At 42.5% G+C, this 20,818-nt stretch overlaps 2 protein-coding genes across 4 annotated transcripts; both read left to right on the top strand.

The window, feature by feature from the left end:
* The first annotated feature begins 314 nt into the window (after nt 1-314).
* LOC133889515 (uncharacterized) lies at nt 315-2,885 on the top strand. The gene is made up of 2 exons (XM_062330011.1): nt 315-834; nt 961-2,885. Exons 1-2 carry the CDS (start codon nt 315-317, stop codon nt 2,883-2,885), a joined length of 2,445 nt encoding a protein of 814 aa, XP_062185995.1.
* Nucleotides 2,886-7,083: 4,198 nt separating this feature from the next.
* LOC133887622 (SUPPRESSOR OF GAMMA RESPONSE 1-like) lies at nt 7,084-11,178 on the top strand. Of its 3 annotated transcripts, none has more exons than XM_062327569.1 (6): nt 7,084-7,198; nt 8,605-8,743; nt 9,367-9,493; nt 9,606-10,198; nt 10,435-10,611; nt 10,717-11,178. In XM_062327569.1, exons 1-6 carry the CDS (start codon nt 7,191-7,193, stop codon nt 10,780-10,782), a joined length of 1,110 nt encoding a protein of 369 aa, XP_062183553.1. In that variant the 5' UTR covers nt 7,084-7,190; the 3' UTR covers nt 10,783-11,178. The 3 variants fall into 3 exon arrangements, with proteins under 3 accessions (XP_062183553.1, XP_062183552.1, XP_062183551.1); XM_062327568.1 differs by having other exon boundaries at nt 9,307-9,493; nt 10,726-11,178; XM_062327567.1 differs by having other exon boundaries at nt 9,307-9,493.
* Nucleotides 11,179-20,818: the final 9,640 nt, after the last annotated feature.

Raw genomic sequence — 20,818 nt, 5'->3', positions numbered from 1 at the left:
CTTGGCAATTGGTATGTATCAATGCATGTTTAAAAAAACTAGATCTTGACTGTGATGTGATCATGTGAGCTTACGTACGCGTGCAATGAAGATCGTTCAGTGCAGGGGGTGTCCGTCGCTGTCGAGAACGGCATCGACCACCCCGGTGCGCCGGCGGATGAACTAGTGTTGGGCGACACGTTCCACGCAGGTTCGATCTTCTTCTCTTTTGATCTTTTTCTTATCTTGCTAAGCTTAGAATTTATGTACTATTTGAATCATTAGTGCTATTTGATTTATAAAACAGGAAGACGTTTATTTCCTCAATCGTCATCATGTCTTCTACTTCTAGAAATAGGAAGTATGATTCTGGTTATGAAAAGCGTAAGAAGAAACAAAGACTAGAAGCAGCAGCTCAAACTCAAAAGGGTGCTCTTGATAGATTTGTTGTCAAAAAATCTCAATTTAATTCTGAATATCAAACTCTAGCTGATAATATTGATGAGGGTCATAGTGATGATGCTAACATTGCAGTAGAAGTTGAGGCGCACGCTGTAGAAATTGTTCAAGGTGATGATGCTAATATTGCCGATGAAGTTAGTGGATATACTGATGAAGTTGATCCCAGCTTGGATAGATCACCAAGTACTGAAAGTAACAATAACATCAATACTTCTTTTCAGCCTGATATATTTGATCCAAGAACTTGGAATGCACTTGATCCTAAAATGATTGATATTTTGGTGCAAAAAGGTCCTAAAAGAGACTTGTCTATTGAGAAAGGTCCTAAAGATAAATTCTCTAGAAGGTTTTCTGCAGTATCATACACTAGAGTTCTCTCAAATGGAGAAAAGTGTGATAGAGAATGGCTTGTATATAGCAAAGAGCTTGACAGAGTATTTTGTTTTTGTTGTAAATTATTGAGAAAGGGGTATGGGAAAGGTCAATTAGCAAATGAGGGTTTCAATGACTGGCATCATCTTGGCACTAGACTTAAAGAGTATGAAACTAGTGTAGAACATGTTATGAATATGGCTACTTGGTATGACTTGCGTCTCAGGTTGCAAAAGAATCAAACAATTGATAAAGTTGCTCAGCGAGAACTTCAAAAAGAAAGGGACCATTGGAGAAAAGTTTTGTTTAGAATTATCTTGATTGTAAAATTTCTTGCAGAACATAATCTGGCATTTCGTGGCACTAATAGCAGGTTGTACCAAGACAACAATGGTAATTTCTTAGGATTGGTTCAAATGTTGGCTGAATTTGATCCAGTTATCCAACAGCATGTTCAACGCATCACGAATGATGAAATTCATATTCATTATCTTGGTCCTGGCATCCAGAATGAGTTAATAAATTTGATTGCTGCTACAATCAGGTCTGAAATCATTGGAAAGGTAAAAGAAGCAAAATACTTCTCAGTTATCCTTGATTGTACTCCTGATGCAAGCCACCAAGAACAGATGTCTTTGATTATAAGGTATGTTGATGCATCTTCAGATTCTGTTTGCATTGAAGAATCATTTTTAGGTTTTTTGGATGTAAATGATACAACTGGGCAAGGATTGTTTGATGTTCTACAAAATGAATTGAAGAATCTTGACCTTGATATAGACAATGTGAGAGGACAGGGATATGATAATGGGTCAAATATGAAAGGAAAACATCAAGGGGTACAAAAGAAACTATTGGATATAAATCCTAGAGCTTTTTATTCAGCTTGTGGTTGTCATAGTCTGAATTTAACACTATGTGATATGGCAAAGTCTTGTGGTAAAGCAAAAGATTTTTTTGGAGTTATACAACGTATCTATGCAACATTTGCTAATTCTACTAAGAAATGGCAAATTCTTAAAGATAACATAACAGGACTGACTCTCAAGTCATTGTCATCTACTCGTTGGGAGAGTCGTGTTGATAGTGTTAAGGCTATAAGGTTTCAGATTCAGGAAATAAGGGAGGCTTTACTACAAGTGGCTGAAAGTGATAATGATCCATTGACAAGTAGTGAAGCTAAATCCTTGGCGGATAATGAACTTGGTGGCTTTGAATTTTTAGTGGCAATAATCATCTGGTATGAAATATTATCTGCTGTTAATTTGGTCAGCAAGCAACTACAAGCAAAGGATATCCTTATTGATATTGCAATTGAGAAAGTACAGGGGCTGATTTCCTTTTTCAATAAGTATAGAGAAACCGGCTTTTCAAATGCGTTAGAAGCTGCAAAAGAAATTGCACTTGAGATGGATATTGCTCCAGAATTTTGCACCAAGCGTAAAATCAAAAGAAAACGACAATTTGATGAGAGCACTGATGATGCATCTATTGGTTCACAATCTGCACAAGAGTTATTTAGGATCAATTATTTTATAGCTGTTGTTGATCAAGCTATAGCCTCACTTACTAGGAGATTTGAACAATATCAGGGATACGAAAATACTTTTGGTTTCTTGTTTAATTCAGATAAGCTACGCTCCTTGGATGATAAGAGTTTGTTTTCTTCTTCTGTTAATCTTGAGGCTGCACTTAAGAGTGGAGAACATTCAGATATTGATGGAAAAGAATTGTATGTGGAGTTAAAGTTCATCCAGGATCTTATTAAGGAATCTATAGGCCCTCTTGATATTCTGAAGTATTTGAAACAGCTATGTTGTTTTCCTAATGCCGTTATTGCATACAGAATTTTGTTAACCATTCCCGTGACTGTTGCATCTGCGGAAATGAGCTTTTCTAAACTCAAGTTGTTGAAATCCTACTTGCGTTCTACTATGACACAAGAAAGACTTAATGGACTGGCGACAATAGCACTTGAAAATGATGTTTTGGAGAAGATTAAGTATGAAGATATAATTGAAGATTTCATTTCAAGAAATACTAAAAGGATGATGCTTTTCAGTAGAACATGAGGTCAGTTTATTGCTTAAGTACTACATTACTCTTTTACCATTAATATTTGATATATTCCTCAATATTGAAAGAAATAACATGTATTGAAGTTATATAATTAAGTGAAAGTATATTTTGGTTATATAAATTTTTTAATTTTAGGGCCCCATTTTATATTTTGCACCGGGTCCTCAAATTCCTAGAGACGGCCCTGAGTTAACGTCCCTGCTAAGCATCTCCACGTAGCTACCTTGCACCTCGACCTCCCGGAGATCAGTGATCTCTGCACATGGAACAACGAAGAAAATATGTTAGCATCGATAAACCATGACATACGTAGCAATTTGTTTTGCATGAAGCGAGTGTCGTACCTGAGCCGGGGACGCAAGAACTCGAAGGATCTGGGCTCACGGAGGAAGGGTGAGTCACCCCGCTCATGATGTAGAAGTGGCCACCGCCAATGGTGAAGGGTGGCCTATACACTGTGACGTTGTAGTGGGGTCATCGGCGCCGGAGAAAGAAAGCTGAGGCAACATGCCATTGTACTGGGGGTGTTTAGCCTCGATGAAGGATTGCCTCTCCATAGTAGGGGTCGAAGAGGAAGTCGGGGTCGAAGATGTCCTTGATGGCTTGGCCACGAAGGTCGAGTGTACCGGTGGGTGCAGCGGCTCGCTGAATGTGGCGAACAGGTGTGCCGGAAGATGAGACGACGCTTGTGATCTTATAGTAACGTCTGAGGACAAACTGCAGCTCATCGATCGAAAGACTTTCACCATGTCCGAATAATTTGGCCAAACGCCCACACTCATCTCGACCCTGGGGACCTCACCGCCACTGTTGAAAAGTAGCTTCGACGTACGTGCATCGATATCAATCTGATGCAGTATGTCCCTCAGCAAAAGAAAGCTTCATTTAATTACACATTTTTTACTATCTATTATAGTAAATAAGGACCTACGTAATGTTATTCATACCTCAAGAGAACACGTCTGGTCCCTGTGCGTCAGGTATGTGTCACGCACGTCCACTTGCTGTGGAAGCTTGGTCGGTATGTACGTGATCCAGATCCACGTCTGAGGCACAAACCACGAGAGTTACTCTGCATACATCTCCTCAGAGTGTGGTCGATCCTCATATATCTGGTGTCGTAGCCACAAAGTTATCACCCGTAGATACTCCACGTTTGCCTCCTCAGAGTGTGGCTGATCCTTGTCCATCCAGTGTTGCAGCCATGGAGGTTTCACCCATTCAGCAGGCGAGACCAAGTTCTCACCCACTGAATGAATGTCCTCTCGTCGGTTATGTAATGCACTCAGCGCTAATGCCCACAAGTGATCAGACCAAATCTTATTCTCGCTCGTTGAACGAACGACAATAACCTACACATATAATTTTTCCAAACAGATATACATTCTTTTATATATATATATATGTGTCTATATATATATATGTCTATATATATATATATATGTGTGTCTATATATATATATATATTACAGCGACATCGCGGAGTGAGGACAGGGGTGAGGGGTGTCTGGCAATGGGACCTTAGCCCGACCAATACACAGCACATGGCTCGAATCGAGCCAACCAATACACACCGAAATGATGAAGATGCACTGTTTCACTAATACATATAAATTAAGCCTGTTACTAAGAAATTTTTTCTTAACTTTGGTGCATGTACCGTGTACCCTAGCCCGAAACACTCTAACGTCGCACTGTCAGGTCAGGTCAAAATGACGATTGTGCCAGTGCGTGTTTCTTTCCGTCTTCTGGGGTTCCTCGGGTCCCACCGAGGGAAAGGGGCTGGCCGTGTTTGTCTTGCGAGGCAAGGAAAGTGCGCGCGCGGGGCAGTGGTGGACTCGCCAGTCTCGGCCAGTGATGTGGCGGCACGCTTACGAGGAGAGCAGGGTCACTCTTGTTCTCTAGTCTCACTATCGTATCTTTTTTATCTTGTTATCAAATACTGATGTAAGATCTATTTATTAATAAAAATAACTAAATAAATTAGAAGTAAAAATTAGCGGATAATCTCTTATTTTTATTCCATCTAAAATTAAACTACGGTATCGTTCCCGACGTATTCATTCAGCGACGTTTCCATAATACATCTACATCTTTATACCATGAGTTTATGTTTAATATTACCGCGTTTAATATTTATATTTTTATTGTAACACACAGACACTTAGCTATTGTCATGTTCTGTAGATGTGCCTAGTAACCGTGGTTCACCATGGCTCAAGCCCATATCACCACGACCTGACCGACGTTGATGTGGACACAGCTCACAACCCACTACCCACACGACCACGTATAGCGGCCCAAATGCCCTCAAGGCACAAGTGACAGATTGCGTGCGTGAGTACATTAATTCCTGATAGGTTGAGACCGTGTATATGACTACGCAACAATTGCGTATCTAAGATGGAGTACGGCTGCGCGAGAGAGGAGTGAGGCGAGGGTCACGGTGACAGGGCATGGGCGCGGACTCACACCTAGAGGGGAGTGACGGTGGTAACACAGGCTCGAGCTAGGCGAGACACAACGACAGCATGGGTATGAGTGAGACGGGACGCATGAGGCTACGCACGTGGGCATGAGCACGATAAGGTGTATGTTGCTGTGCACACAGACACGAGCGTGATAAGGATGTACATCTAAATTGAAAATGTTGGGCCTGTCACTAGAGCAGAGGCTAGAGACCCAGGGAGCACGGTCATGCCAGTCTTTTTTTGGACCCCCTCCGCTATGTCACCGTGGTCCGTCCAAGCATGCACCAAGACAAACGTCGATGGATCTGCTCGCTGTTCCTCCACCGGAGTTGGGGATGGGGAGAATGAAGGTACACTACCAGCGTGGCGAGCACAGTCCGCACTTGATCTCCTAGCCTCCTCCCCGCTAAGCACAGTGCACTGAACCCCAAGCAACGCAAAGAGGACTCAGGGGTAGGGTTTGAAAATTCATGGGTTACCAGACGATAACTGTGATTATCGAGCTTACCGGTCTACATCGATTTTATAATACGAACGATTTTTGAATTTAAATTCAAAAAATTCAAAAAACCACAAAAATCCTAGAAAACTAGAGACAGACCTTCTATGAAAAAAAAAATTCAAAAATAATGTTGTTTGTATCATATTCTATAGGAAAGAAGTTTGGAAAAAAAAAGGTAAAAGTTGAAGCGTGCAGCTCATTTATTAACTTATGTTAAGGAAAAACTTAACATGCCAACACATATTTTTCTTGTGTAGACGTATCTTAAGAATATCTTTAAAATTGATTTTACTTCCTTTAGAATTTTATTAATTTCTCCATGATTTTTACAAAGTTCGCAAGAAAGTGAACATATTAAAAAACAACACTGTAACTAACTTTTTCGTATCTACCATTATTTTTTCTACATAAAGCACAGTATAAGTATACTAATAAAAATGGTTTCATTAATTTTGGAGGTGTCATAGGTTAGTTATGAATTAATCTAGTTACAATACATTTACACAATCCTAAATATTACAATAACTATTTCATAAGTTTATGTATTTTTAGTAGACATAGGATCATATAAGAAAACTAACAAAATTGGTTTTATGTTTTTAATTAGCAAAATGTACTATGTGTTTAACTAGGTTTAGCAAATATATTTTCTTATAGAAAATATTTAATTTTTTATGAGTATAAATACTTTTACATGTAGATCATATTACAAGGAAACTAATAAAATTTATTTTACTTGATTTGAAGCTCAGATGAATTAGTTATTAATTTTATAAGGTTGAGTCATTTTTTTTATTTTTTTGTTGAATTTCACCGGTTACTGAGAAATGCGCTCGTTAAATCGAGAAATTTGATCAGTTACCGGTGAACACGGTAAATGTAGAAAAATCGATCGATAAAATGGTTAATTCGGTCGGTTACCGGTAGAATTCGATTGATTACCGTTCGGTAGATGTGATCTAAATTTGGTTTGAATTATAAGTTTGATCGAATAAAATTTTCTAAATTTTTATTAAATTTTAACCGATTTTCTGGATAACCACACATTTCCAGTTACCACGGATCGATTTTTTGAAGTTCAAGTGATTTTTGTAAGGGAGGGGTTGCTTGTCGCGGTGGTCAAATGGGGGGCGCGCGTCTGACAAACGCGGCGTTGCCCCCCCCCCCCCGCCCCTATATATAACAAGGAGCTCTTTAGCAAGGCACGTACCACCTCACTTCCCCAGAAGTTGCGCTCTCCTCTCCTCCCCTGCCCTTCCCCCCTCGGGTGCTCGCGGTCCCCTCGCAGCCTCCTCACGCTCTGCTGCTCCCCGCCGCAGCTCGCCATGGCAAAGTAAGTGGTGGTTTTAGGAGGGTTTCCGTCTTGTTTGGGCGATTTTTTTCTTCTTCTTTTGAAAGGGTCTCTTTTACGCGCTTTGTTTCGGTTCGATCTTCGATCGGGTTCGTGTTGTGCGGTGCCGGGCCTGGGGGGTCTGCCGATTTACCCTTTCTTTTGTCTCGGATTGATCATCGGTTGGTGGATTTTTTTGGTGTGGTGCTTTGATGAGCGTTTCGGAGGAGACCGATCGATCTGACGCTCTTGCGGCGAGATTGATTTTCCGATGGTAGAATGCGCGTGAGATCGGCGGAGGGCGGCCGGAGATGGGCCCGTAGAACGCCGCGCGGCTGCGCCGTGGTGCGATTTCCCGGCGTTTTCTTACCGCGAAAGTGCAAAGTTTTTGCAACCTGTTGAGGTGCAAGAGGAATCTTCCGCTGGAAGGAAGCAGAGGATGGTTTTTGCAATCTGTTGAGGTGCAAGAGGAATGCTCCGCTGGAAGGAAGCAGATGAAAGGTTTGTTTGGCGGAGATCGATCGATCCGGCGGTCTTGCCCGGTCGCAGGCTCGCAGCTAATCCCGCTTATCTGATACTGGGCTCCGTTGATTCTGAGGTGGTTGCAAAGCAGTGAGGAGATTTGAGATTTGTGCGTGTGGATTGTCCATCGCTGCTAGTAAGAGGTGATGCGGAAATGGCAGTTGCTGGATGTGTAGCACTGAGTACTACTTCTTAATATACATGGTGTGATCATGATCGTGGCCTCCTTTCGGCGTAGTCAGTTTGTGACTGCTAATTGAGGGGCCTCGTAAGGTCAAGTGTCAGAGTGCTCTGTTCAGCCTCATAATGGGACTCAATGTGGCAATGATAAAGGAAGTAAGTAGCTCCAACAATACCTTTCACTGGGGTCCATGGGTGTACCTTGGTCAAATCAGATGCTGAGATCCACGGGCACGGACCAAATTAGACTCTTGACGATCTCATTTTCCAACCGTTTTTATTTGAATAAACGCAATACTTTTCGAGAACGGTTAACTGTTGAAACAGTTAGTGTCCTATGATTGTACCTGGCAGTTTACATACGGTGGTACAGCTTTGAAGCTGTCAAAGCTTTCTTTATTTGCAGCTATGCATAGTTCCTGTGCTATCCTCGTTGACAAATTGTTAGAGATGGCTCGTCCTTGAGATCAGTTGTACTTCCCGTCACAAACAAAGCATTGATAATAGGGATTTGTGTTGTGCTCGGATATGTTTACTTCAACAACTTAGATTTCTCCAAGATTTGGTTTTTACCCCTTCATAGTGTCGTGACACATAGTTGCTTGTAGTTATCTTCTTTTTTTAGCAAGTTGTTGCTTGAAATTATCACCTGTAAGGTTCAAAAGATGCTATTTTAACATGAATGGATGTTGTACTTTTCTCTCCAGGTCGTGGATTATGAATGGGCGGGGAACTGCTAAGAAAATGAGAAACCCAACTCAATCTTTCAATTTCGGACTTGGTGAATTGGTTGCAGAAGCATATACCAAATGCCCCAACTGCCAATATTGCATTGATAATAGTAATGTAAGTTCACTGATCCATTCATTTTTTTCACTCAGATGTTTGATAGCCTTTCCCCCAAATAGGTTTTTCGAAAATGTCCTTCTAGACATCATTTCCATACAAGCCCTCAAGTAGGAGTATTTTGTGGGTAATTTGCACTTCACTCGATGAGTAGTTTCATAGATCTGTTGCACACCGCAATGACATGGAGATAATAATTTGATTATACTCATCGGTGTACTTAACATGATTAGTTTGCACCTGCAGAGCCCCCATTCTATCAATCAAATCTTTTTATAAATCCTTGTATAAAGCTAAGAAGCTATTGTAGTAAAGTGTTCTGTTCAATCCTAACTTAGGCTCACTCTTCTTCTTAAGAGAAGTATTTGGTCATTGCCTCAGTTGTCACATCTACAATTTCTTAGCCACAAATGGTATGGTTGTCTAACCTTAGCCATAACAAAAGTTGGCTTTAAACCAAATATAACCTTTTGTTGTGTGAAATTTTAGTTCACATCGTATGACATTTTTCACATTCTAGATTTTTCTTTTCCCTTTTTTGCACCTCATACCTTGCATTGCAGATTTCTTTAGAGTGGCCAGGACTCCTTCCTGGTGTCAAATTTGATCCATCCGATTTGCAGCTGCTTGAACATTTAGAAGGGAAGTCTAGCCTGCCAAATATGAAGTCCCATGTACTTATTAATGAATTTATTCCTACTATAAAAGAGATGGAGGGAATCTGCTATACACATCCCAAAAATCTCCCTGGTACATGATTCTTATTATTGAAATAACCACTGCCTTTTGAACTAAATATATCGTGTAGTAGTAAGCTTAAGTTGATTAGTTCATATGTCTTTCTCTTCTGTTATTCTGGTAGAAATCAAGATGGATGGGAGCAGCCGTCATTTCTTCCACAGAATATCAAATGCATATAACTGTGGTAAGCGCAAGCGTCGCAAGATCAATAATAGTGATAATACTGTTTGCGATGAGCATATCAGATGGCATAAGACTGGGAGGTCCAAAGCCATCTGCGATGACAATGGTGTCCAGAAAGGCTGGAAGAAGATACTGGTTCTCTATACAGGTTCTAAGAGAGGTGGCAGCAAGACAGGTAAAGCTGGCTGGGTGATGCATCAGTATCATCTTGGTGTCGATGAAGATGAAAAGGATGAGGAGCTTGTTGTCTCCAAAGTTTTTTACCAATTGCCATCAAAGCAACTCGACAATTCTGAACTGGATGTTTCTGTTTTGGAATATGATGCATCTGACAAACCTGAAATGGATGTTTCTGTTTTTTTGGAATATGATGCATCTGACAATTCTGGAATGGATGTTTCTCCTTTGGAATATGATGCATCTGCTGTAAAAATTGATCTTAGAACACCGAGGGCAGATCCTCCCCAGCCTCATCGTCCCAATAATAGCCCATGTGAAACCGAGCAGTATACTCCCATTCTGCCGGGTCAGGTAAATCAAATTATCATCTTTCTTATGAAACCGCACTTATATAAGAGAATTAAAAAGCATTTTCTCCACCTTCCTTTACTTTATGGATTATGTGAAGCTCCAGGCTGCCTCTAAAGATAGAAACGGCTCTGTTTCTAAGATTCAGAGTTTCTTAATTACAATATCTACCTCTGTTAATATTCTCGGTTACTTGTCGATCATTCATGTTGCTGAATTGCTTGCTGAAATTGTGTTAGAGGGAAGAAGAATCTAGCACATCCGTTTTTCGCGTAAAGGATGAAGCAGCCGAATGCCATGCTGCACGGTTTGATGCAATATCACAAGTTGTCAAGGACGCGGCCATTCCTGACTTGGATGAACCTGTGCACGCTCAGCCATGCCTTGGAACACCTCCAGATCTTGGCGCTTTGGGCGTAAGTCTGTCTTGTATCTCTAGCTTGCTCATTTAAAGAGAATCCCATTACCACGAGTTTCTTGTCAGGGTAAAATGCTCATGAGTTCCTTTAATCATCTGTCAGGACATGCAGTTCGGAATCTTCGGATCACAGGATAGCCTCGGGAGCTTGCTGGACAGCTTCTACTGATACAGAGATGAGTTCGAACTGGAAGTGGTGGCACTGCAAAAGGAGACAGTTGTGTATCTGACTTTGCAGTGTCTGAGTCACCGCATGAGATGTTTTGTATGCAACTTTGCGCTGTGCAGAACTGCAAATTCAGCATCTTATGAGAAATTTTGTACAGTAGTAGTAGAACCAAGAGAGGTTCCCAGACAACACCCCAACTTGAGCGACTGTTTCTCTGAACAATGTTGTTGTGTGATGTGTAGTCATATTTGAGCTTGAGCCATGGCCCATGGATGCTTCGCCATCTCGTGAGAGATTGAGCCATTGTCACACCTGATTTTAAGAGAATAAAATAGATATATTTCACATATGTATCAGGATTAAGTTTAATACATACGATGATTTTATAAGTGATAATATAACAGTGTCATTACATAATGGTAGAATTTATAAAAAAAATGACCTGTGGGTCTTAAACAAAATACTAAGATAACTTCTAGCGATAGCGTGTCTTCTATCCATCCACATGCGTTGTCTGGAGGAGCGCTAGGTTAGAACATGGTCTTTAGGTTGAAAACTTCATTCGCCTAGAACTTAGCTACATCATCCATGATGTCCTCGAAGTCTTCACCTTTTGAGAAGCATCCAGAGGTTGGGAAAAAGCAAGTGTGAGTACATGAAGTACTTCGCAAGTGTAGAAAAATATGATATGAAAGCTTAAAGAAAAAAAAAGGCTCGACTCGGGTTGACTACATCTATAGTATCCTAATCTAGGACTAAAAAAAGACTTAGCAATTCTATTTACTATGTATGATGACACTAATATTAATGGAACAGCTCATCGGATTTCATCCGACTACAAGACTAACCAGAGATTCCATACCTGACTACCAACTCATCGGGGTTCCACCACTCGATTACCCAAAACCAATTATCTAAGATCCTCACTAATCATGAAGAAGTTCAAGTCCGCTCATGATCGTGAGCACGACTGATCGATCAGTTTTATACTCTGCAGAGGTTGCACATTTTACCCACGAGTTGTGATTCCCGTTTTGCTTCATACTTCCAGGGTGTAGAGTCAGGGTCTCACCATAAGGCCTTTACAAAGCGTCTCCAAATTCATATGCACTCATTAAGGTTTCACCGCTAACAGAGATTTCATCCACTACAGAGACTCCCCCTCTTGTGCCACTCAACCGTCCAATGGTGCGTACAGAATAAGGAGGATATCTAATTAATTGGTTAGGCTGTATCCATATAAGACTCATGGTTGCGCTGTTCAGCTGGGTTATATGCTTCACAAACCGGTTCTTAGGATCTAAAGCAGGTACTTGCACATCACCCAATACGCACACAGCAGACATACCAACCAAACCAACCTGCCTAAATCCCTATGGTCCATGTTGCTACAAAGATTACCCAAACCGGTTCATGCCGCATCGACCTTTAATCAAATTAACATATATCCCACTCGACTTGATAGTACAACTAAGCATTTCTATCCTTGACACTCAAACTACAACATTGACGATAAGAATAATCATAGAAAGTACTAATAAACGCTAAACATGGGATTCATATTAACAAAGCATGCAATTAGAAAGTAAAATACATACTTTCCTACAACAAAGCATGCAATTAGAAAGTAAAAGACACACTTTCCTACAATAGGGTCAATGTGACCAAGGACACTTACCTTCAACAGCGATTGCTTAAACTCTTCAAAGATCTGGTCTTGCAGGTTCACATACTGCTCGTCTCCTATTGCAATCTCACACACCGAAAACAAGCAAGCACAACATCTAAGAACAGTACACCAAACAATAGCAAAGCACTATAAAAAGCCTACTAATGGAAAGTACTCCCTGCTATGATCGCGTGAGCGTAATAATCGCCTAAAACGGAACTATAACAGAAAAGTTATAAGGGTTTAAAGCTTTGGAGGCCTTTCTGTAAAAGATCAAGGGCTAAATTGTAGAAACAGATAGTTTTAGAGACTTATTTGTAAAATTTTAGGGATCTATTTGTAATTATATAAAAGTATAGGGGCTAGAAATAAAATAATAGGGGACGAAAAGGGATTATTTGAAAATATAAAAGTTTTAGGTCCTAAATGTAAAATTACCTAATTTCATAGAATAAGATTTATTTTTTTAACTAAAAACCCTATTTATTGTGTCAACATGCTCACTGGGCTCAAACGGATGACATGGCTTGCTACGTAGGACAAAAAGGTGACATGGCGCCAATGTGGGTGCTAACTGGGCATATGGTCTTATGGATCGGCTGAGGTGATATGGTCCACCAGTCCATGGTGGTCTGATTACACAAATGAAGGGGTTTGCAATCGGACAGCTCCTGACGGTTGGGGGGGGGGGGTGGCTGGCGATCGACGCTGACTAGAGAGAGGCGGCATCGCTGCGGGCATGCCCGGCTATGCTTGATCGAGCGCGTTGGGGCACAGAACTCGACGCGATCTACAGCAACAGAAAGAGGAGCGCACGAGGATCCTCACTGAGGGGTTCTCGATGGCTGGGAAAAGCTCGAGGATGACGGGCGATGGAGAACGAGGGCTGGGGTCATCAGCAAGCTTCGGGGATGGGGTTATGGTGTGGGAGATGCGAAATTGAGGGTTAGGGAAGCTGGTCGGCGGTCCTGCGATGTTGAAGAGGCTGTTAGCGGGCCTCGAGGTGCAGTGAAGAGTGCTAGCGATGGAGAGAAGGCGGAAAACATGACCGGTGCTCGCCGGGGAGATGGTTCTGACAATGGGAAGCAGACTTCGACGGTCGGAGAAGCTTCCACGTACTCTTGTGGAGTCGATGGTAGCCTCAAGTGCGTCGGGGAGGGCTCGGCTGGGGCGGATGGCGCGCGGCAGTGTTCTGCGCGTCAGCAATGGCGCTCGGCGTGTTTGGCGATGGGGTGGGGGAGAAAGGGAGGGCGGGGGGGGGGGGTGCTGTGGAGGTCATCTTATAGCGCGGAGAGGGAGTGGCCCATTGCGGAGAGGTGGAGCGCGGGCACGAAGACGTGGGTGACAAAATCGGGCAGCATGGTTACAGTGTGAGCACGGGCACAGGCGCGGGAGGAGTGGAGGGAGGGGAATGATGGGCGGGTCCGTCTTGTCAGAGAGAGAGAGAGAGAGAGAGAGAGAGAGAGAGAGAGAGAGAGAGAGAGAGAGAGATGGGCTGGGCTGCATGCTGGGAGACACGCCGCAACAAAAGAACGTGTGTCACAAACCTACCCCCTAGGATGAATCTCGTCCTCGAGATTCGGAAAGATCAAAGAATAGACGGGGAAACTCTGACTTCAGATCTTCTTCTCTTTCCCATGTGGCTTCTGTTTCTGAGTGATATATCCACTATACTTTTCACATGCAAATCCTCTTATTCCGGGTCACACGTTCTGTCGTTTCGAGAATTTTGACTGGATATTCTGAATAAGAAAGATCCTCCTACACATTTAGCTCCTCTATTGGCAGCTGTTCTTCTGGGACTCTCAGACATTTCTTTAATTGTGATATATGAAGCACATCTTGCACACCGAGGGTGGTAATTCCAGTTGATAAGCCAATTCTCCTCTCCTTTCTAGTATCTTGAATGGTCCAATGTATCGGGGTGCTAGTTTACCTTTGACTTTAAATCTACGAAGACCTCTGATCGGGGATACCTTGAGATACACGAAGTCTCCGACTTCAAAGGTCAACTCCTGACATCAATTGTCCGCATAAATCTTCTACCTTGACCGCGCGGTTCGCAGGTTGTTCTGAATTTCCTGCACTTGCCTTTCTGCATCCCTTAAAACTTCTGGGCCAAACACTTGGCTTTCTCTGGTCTAATTTCAATAGTGGGGTTATGCACTTTCTTACATATAGTGCTTCAAAAGGGGTCATCTTTAAATTTGCTTAGTAACTGTTGTTATATGAGAATTCCGCATAGGGGAGATTCTTATCCTAACTCTTACCGTTCTTTAAAGCACATGCTCTCAACATATATTCTAGAATTTGATTGGCCCTCTCTATCTGTCCATCAGCCTGTGGGTGATAAGCTGAGCTAAAGTTTAACCTGGTGTCCATGTACTCATGTAGACGCTGCCAAAAACGCGATGTGAACTGCCTTCATGTACACCATGAAGGCACACAATCCTGGATATGTACAATTCTACGAGCTTCGATCTTTTATACGTGTCCTTAACTGGTATGAAGTGAGCTACCTTTGTTAATCGATCCACTATGACCCATATGAAATCATACCCGGACTATGTTCGTGTAGTCCCACTATAAAATCTATGCTGATTTCTTTCTATTTCCACTTAGGTACTTTCAGTGGTTGAAGCAACCCTACTGGTCCCTGGTGTTTTGCCTTAACTCGCTAATATGTATCACACAAGGCTATATATTCTGCTACCTCACGTTTCATCCCATACCACCACTAACGATCCTTAAGATCCTGGTACATCTTGCTACTTCCTGGGTGAATAGAATAAGCTGAGTCGTGGGCTTATCTTAGAATTGACTCCTGAATATACTTAACATTAGGAAGATATATTCTTTTCTTATACCACACCATTCCTTGCTTATCTTCTGTGAATCCTGGAGCCTTGTCCTCCTTAATTAGTTGCTTGATCTCTAGAATCTTCTCATCTTCCAGTTGTCCATTTCGTATATCCTGCTCCAAGGTAGAATTCACTTCCATTACAACTACATCTACACTGGATACAATGCCCAAATTAAGCTTCTCAAACTCTTTGCATAATTCAAGTTGTATTTCTTGTATACTTATCGTACTGACATAGGCTTTTCTACCCAGAGCATCCGCTACTACATTTTCTTTTTTGGAATGGTAATTGATTCCAAAATTGTAATCCTTGATGAGTTATAGCCATCTACGTTGCCTGAGATTGAGGTCGAGTTGAGTGAAGATGTACTTCAAACTTTTGTGATCCAAGAAGATCTCGCATCTTTACCCTATCAGGTAATGTCTCCAAATCTTAAGTGCATGAACTACGACAGCTAATTCCAAGTCATGGGTAGGATAGTTCTCCTCGTGCTTCCTTAACTGCCTTGAGGCATAGGCTATTACATGGCCTTCTTGCATTAACACACATCCCAAACCTTGCCGTGAGGCATCACAATACACCTAGAACGACTTCTATGTGTCGAGCATGATTATCACTGGGGCGATGATTAATCTCTTCTTTAATTCATTAAAGTTGGTCTCACGAGGAGGGGTCCACTTAAATTCCTTTCCTTTCTCTAGTAACTTTGTCATTGGCTTAGCAATCTTAGAGAAGCCTTCTATGAAGCAACGGTAATATCCTGCTAAACTCAGAAAACTCCGAATCTCTGAAACGGTCTATGGTGGCTTCCAATTTAGAACATCCTTCACTTTGTCGGGGTCAATGGATACTTCTCTTGCCGAGATGATATGACCTAGGAAAGAGACTTCTTTCAACCAAAACTCACAGTTGCTCATCTTGGCATACAACTGATTCTCCCTAAACGTCTGCAATACCATCTGCAAATGTTCCTCGTGCTTTTCCTCATCCTTCGAGAAGACTAGGATGTCGTTGATGAACACAACCACGAACTTATCCAGATACTCGATGAAGACCTTGTTCATGAAGTACATAAAGTATGCTAGGGAGTTGGTCAATCCAAAAGATGTCACTGTAAACTCATACAAACCATAACGAGTGACAAAAGCAGTCTTGGGAATGTTCAATGCTCGAATCTTCAGCTGATGGTAACCTGATCGAAGATCAATCTTGGAAAAGATGCATGCTTCTTTTAGCTGATCAAACAAATCTTCAATGTGAAGCAATGGGTACTTGTTCTTAATGGTCACCTCATTAAGTGTATGATAATTGATGCACATTCTTTGAGTTTCATCTTCCTTTGGCACGAAGATAACTAGGGCTCCCTAGGGTAAGGTACTGGGGAGAATAAACCCCTTGTCTAATAGCTCTTGGATTTGCTCATTGAGCTTAGCCAACTGATTGGCATCCAATATGTACGGTCTCTTATATATGGGAGCAGTGACAGGTACTAATTCAATAACGAACTCAATGTCTCAGTCTGGTGATATACTTGGCAACTCTTCAGGGAAGACATCCGGGAATTCGCTGACTACTCTGACTTTCTCCACTGCCTTGGCCTGGTTGAGCTTGATATTCTCTCCTGATGCTGTTGTGGCTTTGAACTCCACCTTTGTGCCATATGTATGTGTCAACTGAATTGTCTTGGTAGCGCATCCCACTCCATTGAACTTATCCAACCAATCCATTACCAGAATAATATCTATCTCTTTAGATTCCAAGACGATAAGATTTGCGGAGAATTCCACCCCTTTAATGGCAAGGATTATCTTGGGGCATACATGCCTCGATTCTATTTCTCCACCTAGAGAACTGACTATCAACCGACTTTTCATTATGGCTATCGGCAGACTATACTTTTCTACGAACTTAGTTGAAATAAAGGAATGTGTTGCTTCATAGTCGAATAAAACTGTAGCAGGGTGAGAGTTGGAGGGAAACATACCAAGTACCACATCCGGGGCGTCCTAGGCATCCTCCGCTACAACGTTGTTGACTCACCCACTCATGAAGTTCTGACGAGATTGCTGCTGTAGCTGACCTCCGAGGCGGCTCTGTTGCTGGTTGCCGATTTGACCCTGCTGTTTCTTGGAACACTTGTTGGAGAGGTGCTCAAAGTTTCCACAGTTGAAACATGAGCCAATGTTACTGGATCCCTGGCCAGTGCGACCCTGCTGGTGGTGGTTCTGGTTCACCGGGCGTGGGGCTTGGTAGTTGGGGCTTTGCTGCTGCGGCTGCTGCTGCTGCCTTGGCTGACTGGAAGATCTCGAAGCCTAGTTGGGTGCCCTCTGTTGCTGGTTCTGGCCTGCCTGATGGTACACCTGTCCTGTGGGTGGTGGGTTGAAGTAGGGACGAGTGTTGTTACTTGAAGACTGACCCTGCATCATCCGCTTGCATTCTTCTCATAAATTCTACTTCTTCTCTAGAATAAAGGCTATGTCAACAAGTTTCTGGAAGCTCAGGTACTCATTTGCTGAGAGAGAATACTAAAGTCCCAAGTTCAAACCTTCCAAGAAACAGTCTTATTTTTTCTCATCGGTGTCCACATCTTTAGGGGCATAGCGAGATAACTGCGTGAATTTGGTAAGATATTCACGCACTGACATGGGACCTTACTTTAATCCAAGAAACTCCTTCTGTTTCAGTTTCACTTCCCCTGCTAGCATGTGGTGCTTGCGGAAAATATCCTTGAATTCTCTCCAGGTGATCTCTTAGGGGTCATCATGGGCTGCAGTGTAAGCTACCCACAAATCAGACGCTAGTCCTACAAGCTAGTGAGAAGCGAAGATGACTCTTTCTCTGGCTGTACACTAAGAAATCTATAGCTTACTCTCAATCGTCGAGTCAATCAACGTGGGTGGCTTGGTGCTCAGAAAGTCCTTTAGCTTATTCTGCGACTGCATTTGCGATGGCGGCGATGGTGGTGTCTGGTAAGCTGGGGGTGCCTATTGAAGTCTATCCACGGCCTTTGCTAATCCCTACAGAATCTGAGTCTGTGCTTCCATCATCTGCATTGGTCCACCTGGTTTCGATTGGTCCGCCTGTTCCATGAGGGAAACACATCCTGGTTGTTATTCTGGGGTGGTCGTTAGGATTGCTGCTTTTTAGCGTTGTCCCTGTTGACGCCATAATTGTTCGCGTTCCTTGTGTTCACCATCTGACGGTTGCAAAGATATGAGATTGGGATAAGGGAACAGGGCAAAGATAGATGAAGAAAGACAAAGAACTCACAAGCTAATATATATATTAAAGGCAAATACGACTGCGAAAGACAAATTTTCACATCGCATCGACACACACAAAGCAAACCTAACACACAAGTTCACAACATCGAAAGAAAATAGGTCCATTACATCATAAAACAAATGACTCTAAATGACGCTAAATTGCTACTAGGAAAAAACTGCTAGCTCAGAAACTGTCGCCACCCTCAGAAAGGTCCTGCGATGCAACACGCAGAGCGGCGTCGAGACGGAGCTTCTTGCGGGAGGGAGAGCGGGGAAACTCTAGCTTGGGCAACTCCTTTGGTTCGTGCGAATCCTCTCCTCTGTCTCAGCGAGCCTCAGGTGCACGTTGTCTAGCTCGTCAAGGGCTCTATCTAGCTCCTAAGTCAAGGTGTCGATGAGGCGAATCTGCTTCATCAGTCTGGTGTCACCCTCCCTATTGGTGGCAGCAAAGGTGATCTCTAAGCTGCCACTCCTACACCGCGCTTAGAAGTTGTACTATATAGTCTGAATAGTATCGTGATACTTTGCATAGATGACTGAAAGTGCCTGGCGAACTGCGTCACAGATCCCAGCTACAAAGGTCTCTCTCGGTGCGAGGGTTGAATATATCTTGCGCACTCTGTGGCCATCGTCGTCCGAGCGCTTCTCAAACATGATCACCTCCACCATCCAAAGGTAGCCATGGACGCTGAGCGGGGTCCTGATTCCCTTATAGATCTGGGCCTCCTGATAGCCCAGATCCTCAAAGATCGTCCAAAGCTTACGAGGGAACTTCGCTGCCTGAAGTCCAAAAGAGTGAAACTCTGCGGGCGACTGGAACGCCCAGGTGGCCTCTACGGGAGCTCTAGTTGGAAGAAAACCACTAGTGCTTTTGCGGGGCGTATGCTTCGTACGGGCCATCTAAAATTTTGAAAGAGAGAGAGAGAGAGAGAGAGAGAGAGAGAGAGAGAGAGAGAGAGAGAGAGAGTCAGTAGCCATTTTACAAAGATTTTATAAATAACAGCAATAGAAAGGATGGCAAAAACGACACTGGTAGAGTAACAGATTTTCATAAATTAGTTGTTGATAGAGATATATCCTTAATAACGACCATTTCTAGCTAGGCTTGCATCATACTGTCAACACAGCTCTGATACCACATCTGTCACACCCGGTTTCAAGAGAACAAACTAGATGCATTCCACATATATACCAGAATCAAGTTTCATACATACGATGACTTCATAAGTGATAACATGACAATGTCATTACATCACAGTTGAATTCATAAACAAAGGACCCGTGGATCTTAAAGAAAATACTAAGATAACTTCCAGTGGTAACGGGTCTTCCATCCATCCATAGGTAGAGTCTGGAGGAGCACCAGGCTAGAACATGATCTTCAGGTCAAAAACTTCCTTCGCCTAGAATTCAGCTCCATCATCCACGATGTCTTCGAAGTCTTCACCTTTTGAGCAGCATTCAAAGGTTGGAAGAAGGCAAGTGTGAGTACATGGAGTACTTCGAAAGTGTAGAAAAACATGATATGAAGGCTTAAGGCAAGAAAGGCTCTACTCAAGTTGACTGTATTTATGCCATCCTAATCTGAGACTAAAAAATAGACTTAGTAATTCTATTTACTATGTATGACGACACCAATATTAAAGGAACAACTCATCAGATTCCATCCGACTATCAGACTCACTAGATATTCTATATCTGGCTACCAACTCATCGGGGTTCCACCACCCGACTACCCAAAACCAATTATCTAAGATCCCCACTAATCATGAAGAAGTCTAAACTCGCTCTTGACCGTGAGCACGGCTGATCGATCACTTTTATACTCTGTAGAGGTTGCACACTTTATGCACGAGTCGTGATTCCCGTTTTGCTTCACACTTCTGGGGTGTAGAGTCAGGGTCTCACTACAAGGTCTTTACAAAGCGCCTCCAAATCTATATGCACTCATTAAGGTTTCACCGCTAACAGGGATTCCATCCACTATAGAGGTCTCATCTTGTGTCACTCAACCGTCCACTGGTTCGTACAGAATAAGTAGGACATCTAATTAATTGGTTAGGTCATACCCATATAAGCCTCGTGGTTGTGCTGTTCCGCCGGGTTACATACTCCACAAACTGGTCCTTAGGATCTAAAGCAAGTACTTGCACATCACCCAATACGCATACAACAGCCATACCAACCAAACCAACCTGGCTAGATCCTTATGGTCCATGTTGCTATAAAGATTACCC

The sequence above is a fragment of the Phragmites australis genome, chromosome 13 (genome assembly GCF_958298935.1).
Source record: "Phragmites australis chromosome 13, lpPhrAust1.1, whole genome shotgun sequence".
NCBI classification, from domain to species: domain Eukaryota; kingdom Viridiplantae; phylum Streptophyta; class Magnoliopsida; order Poales; family Poaceae; genus Phragmites; species Phragmites australis.
The sequence above is the reverse complement of the archived record's forward strand: the minus strand, read 5'-3'. Positions and strand labels throughout refer to the sequence as shown.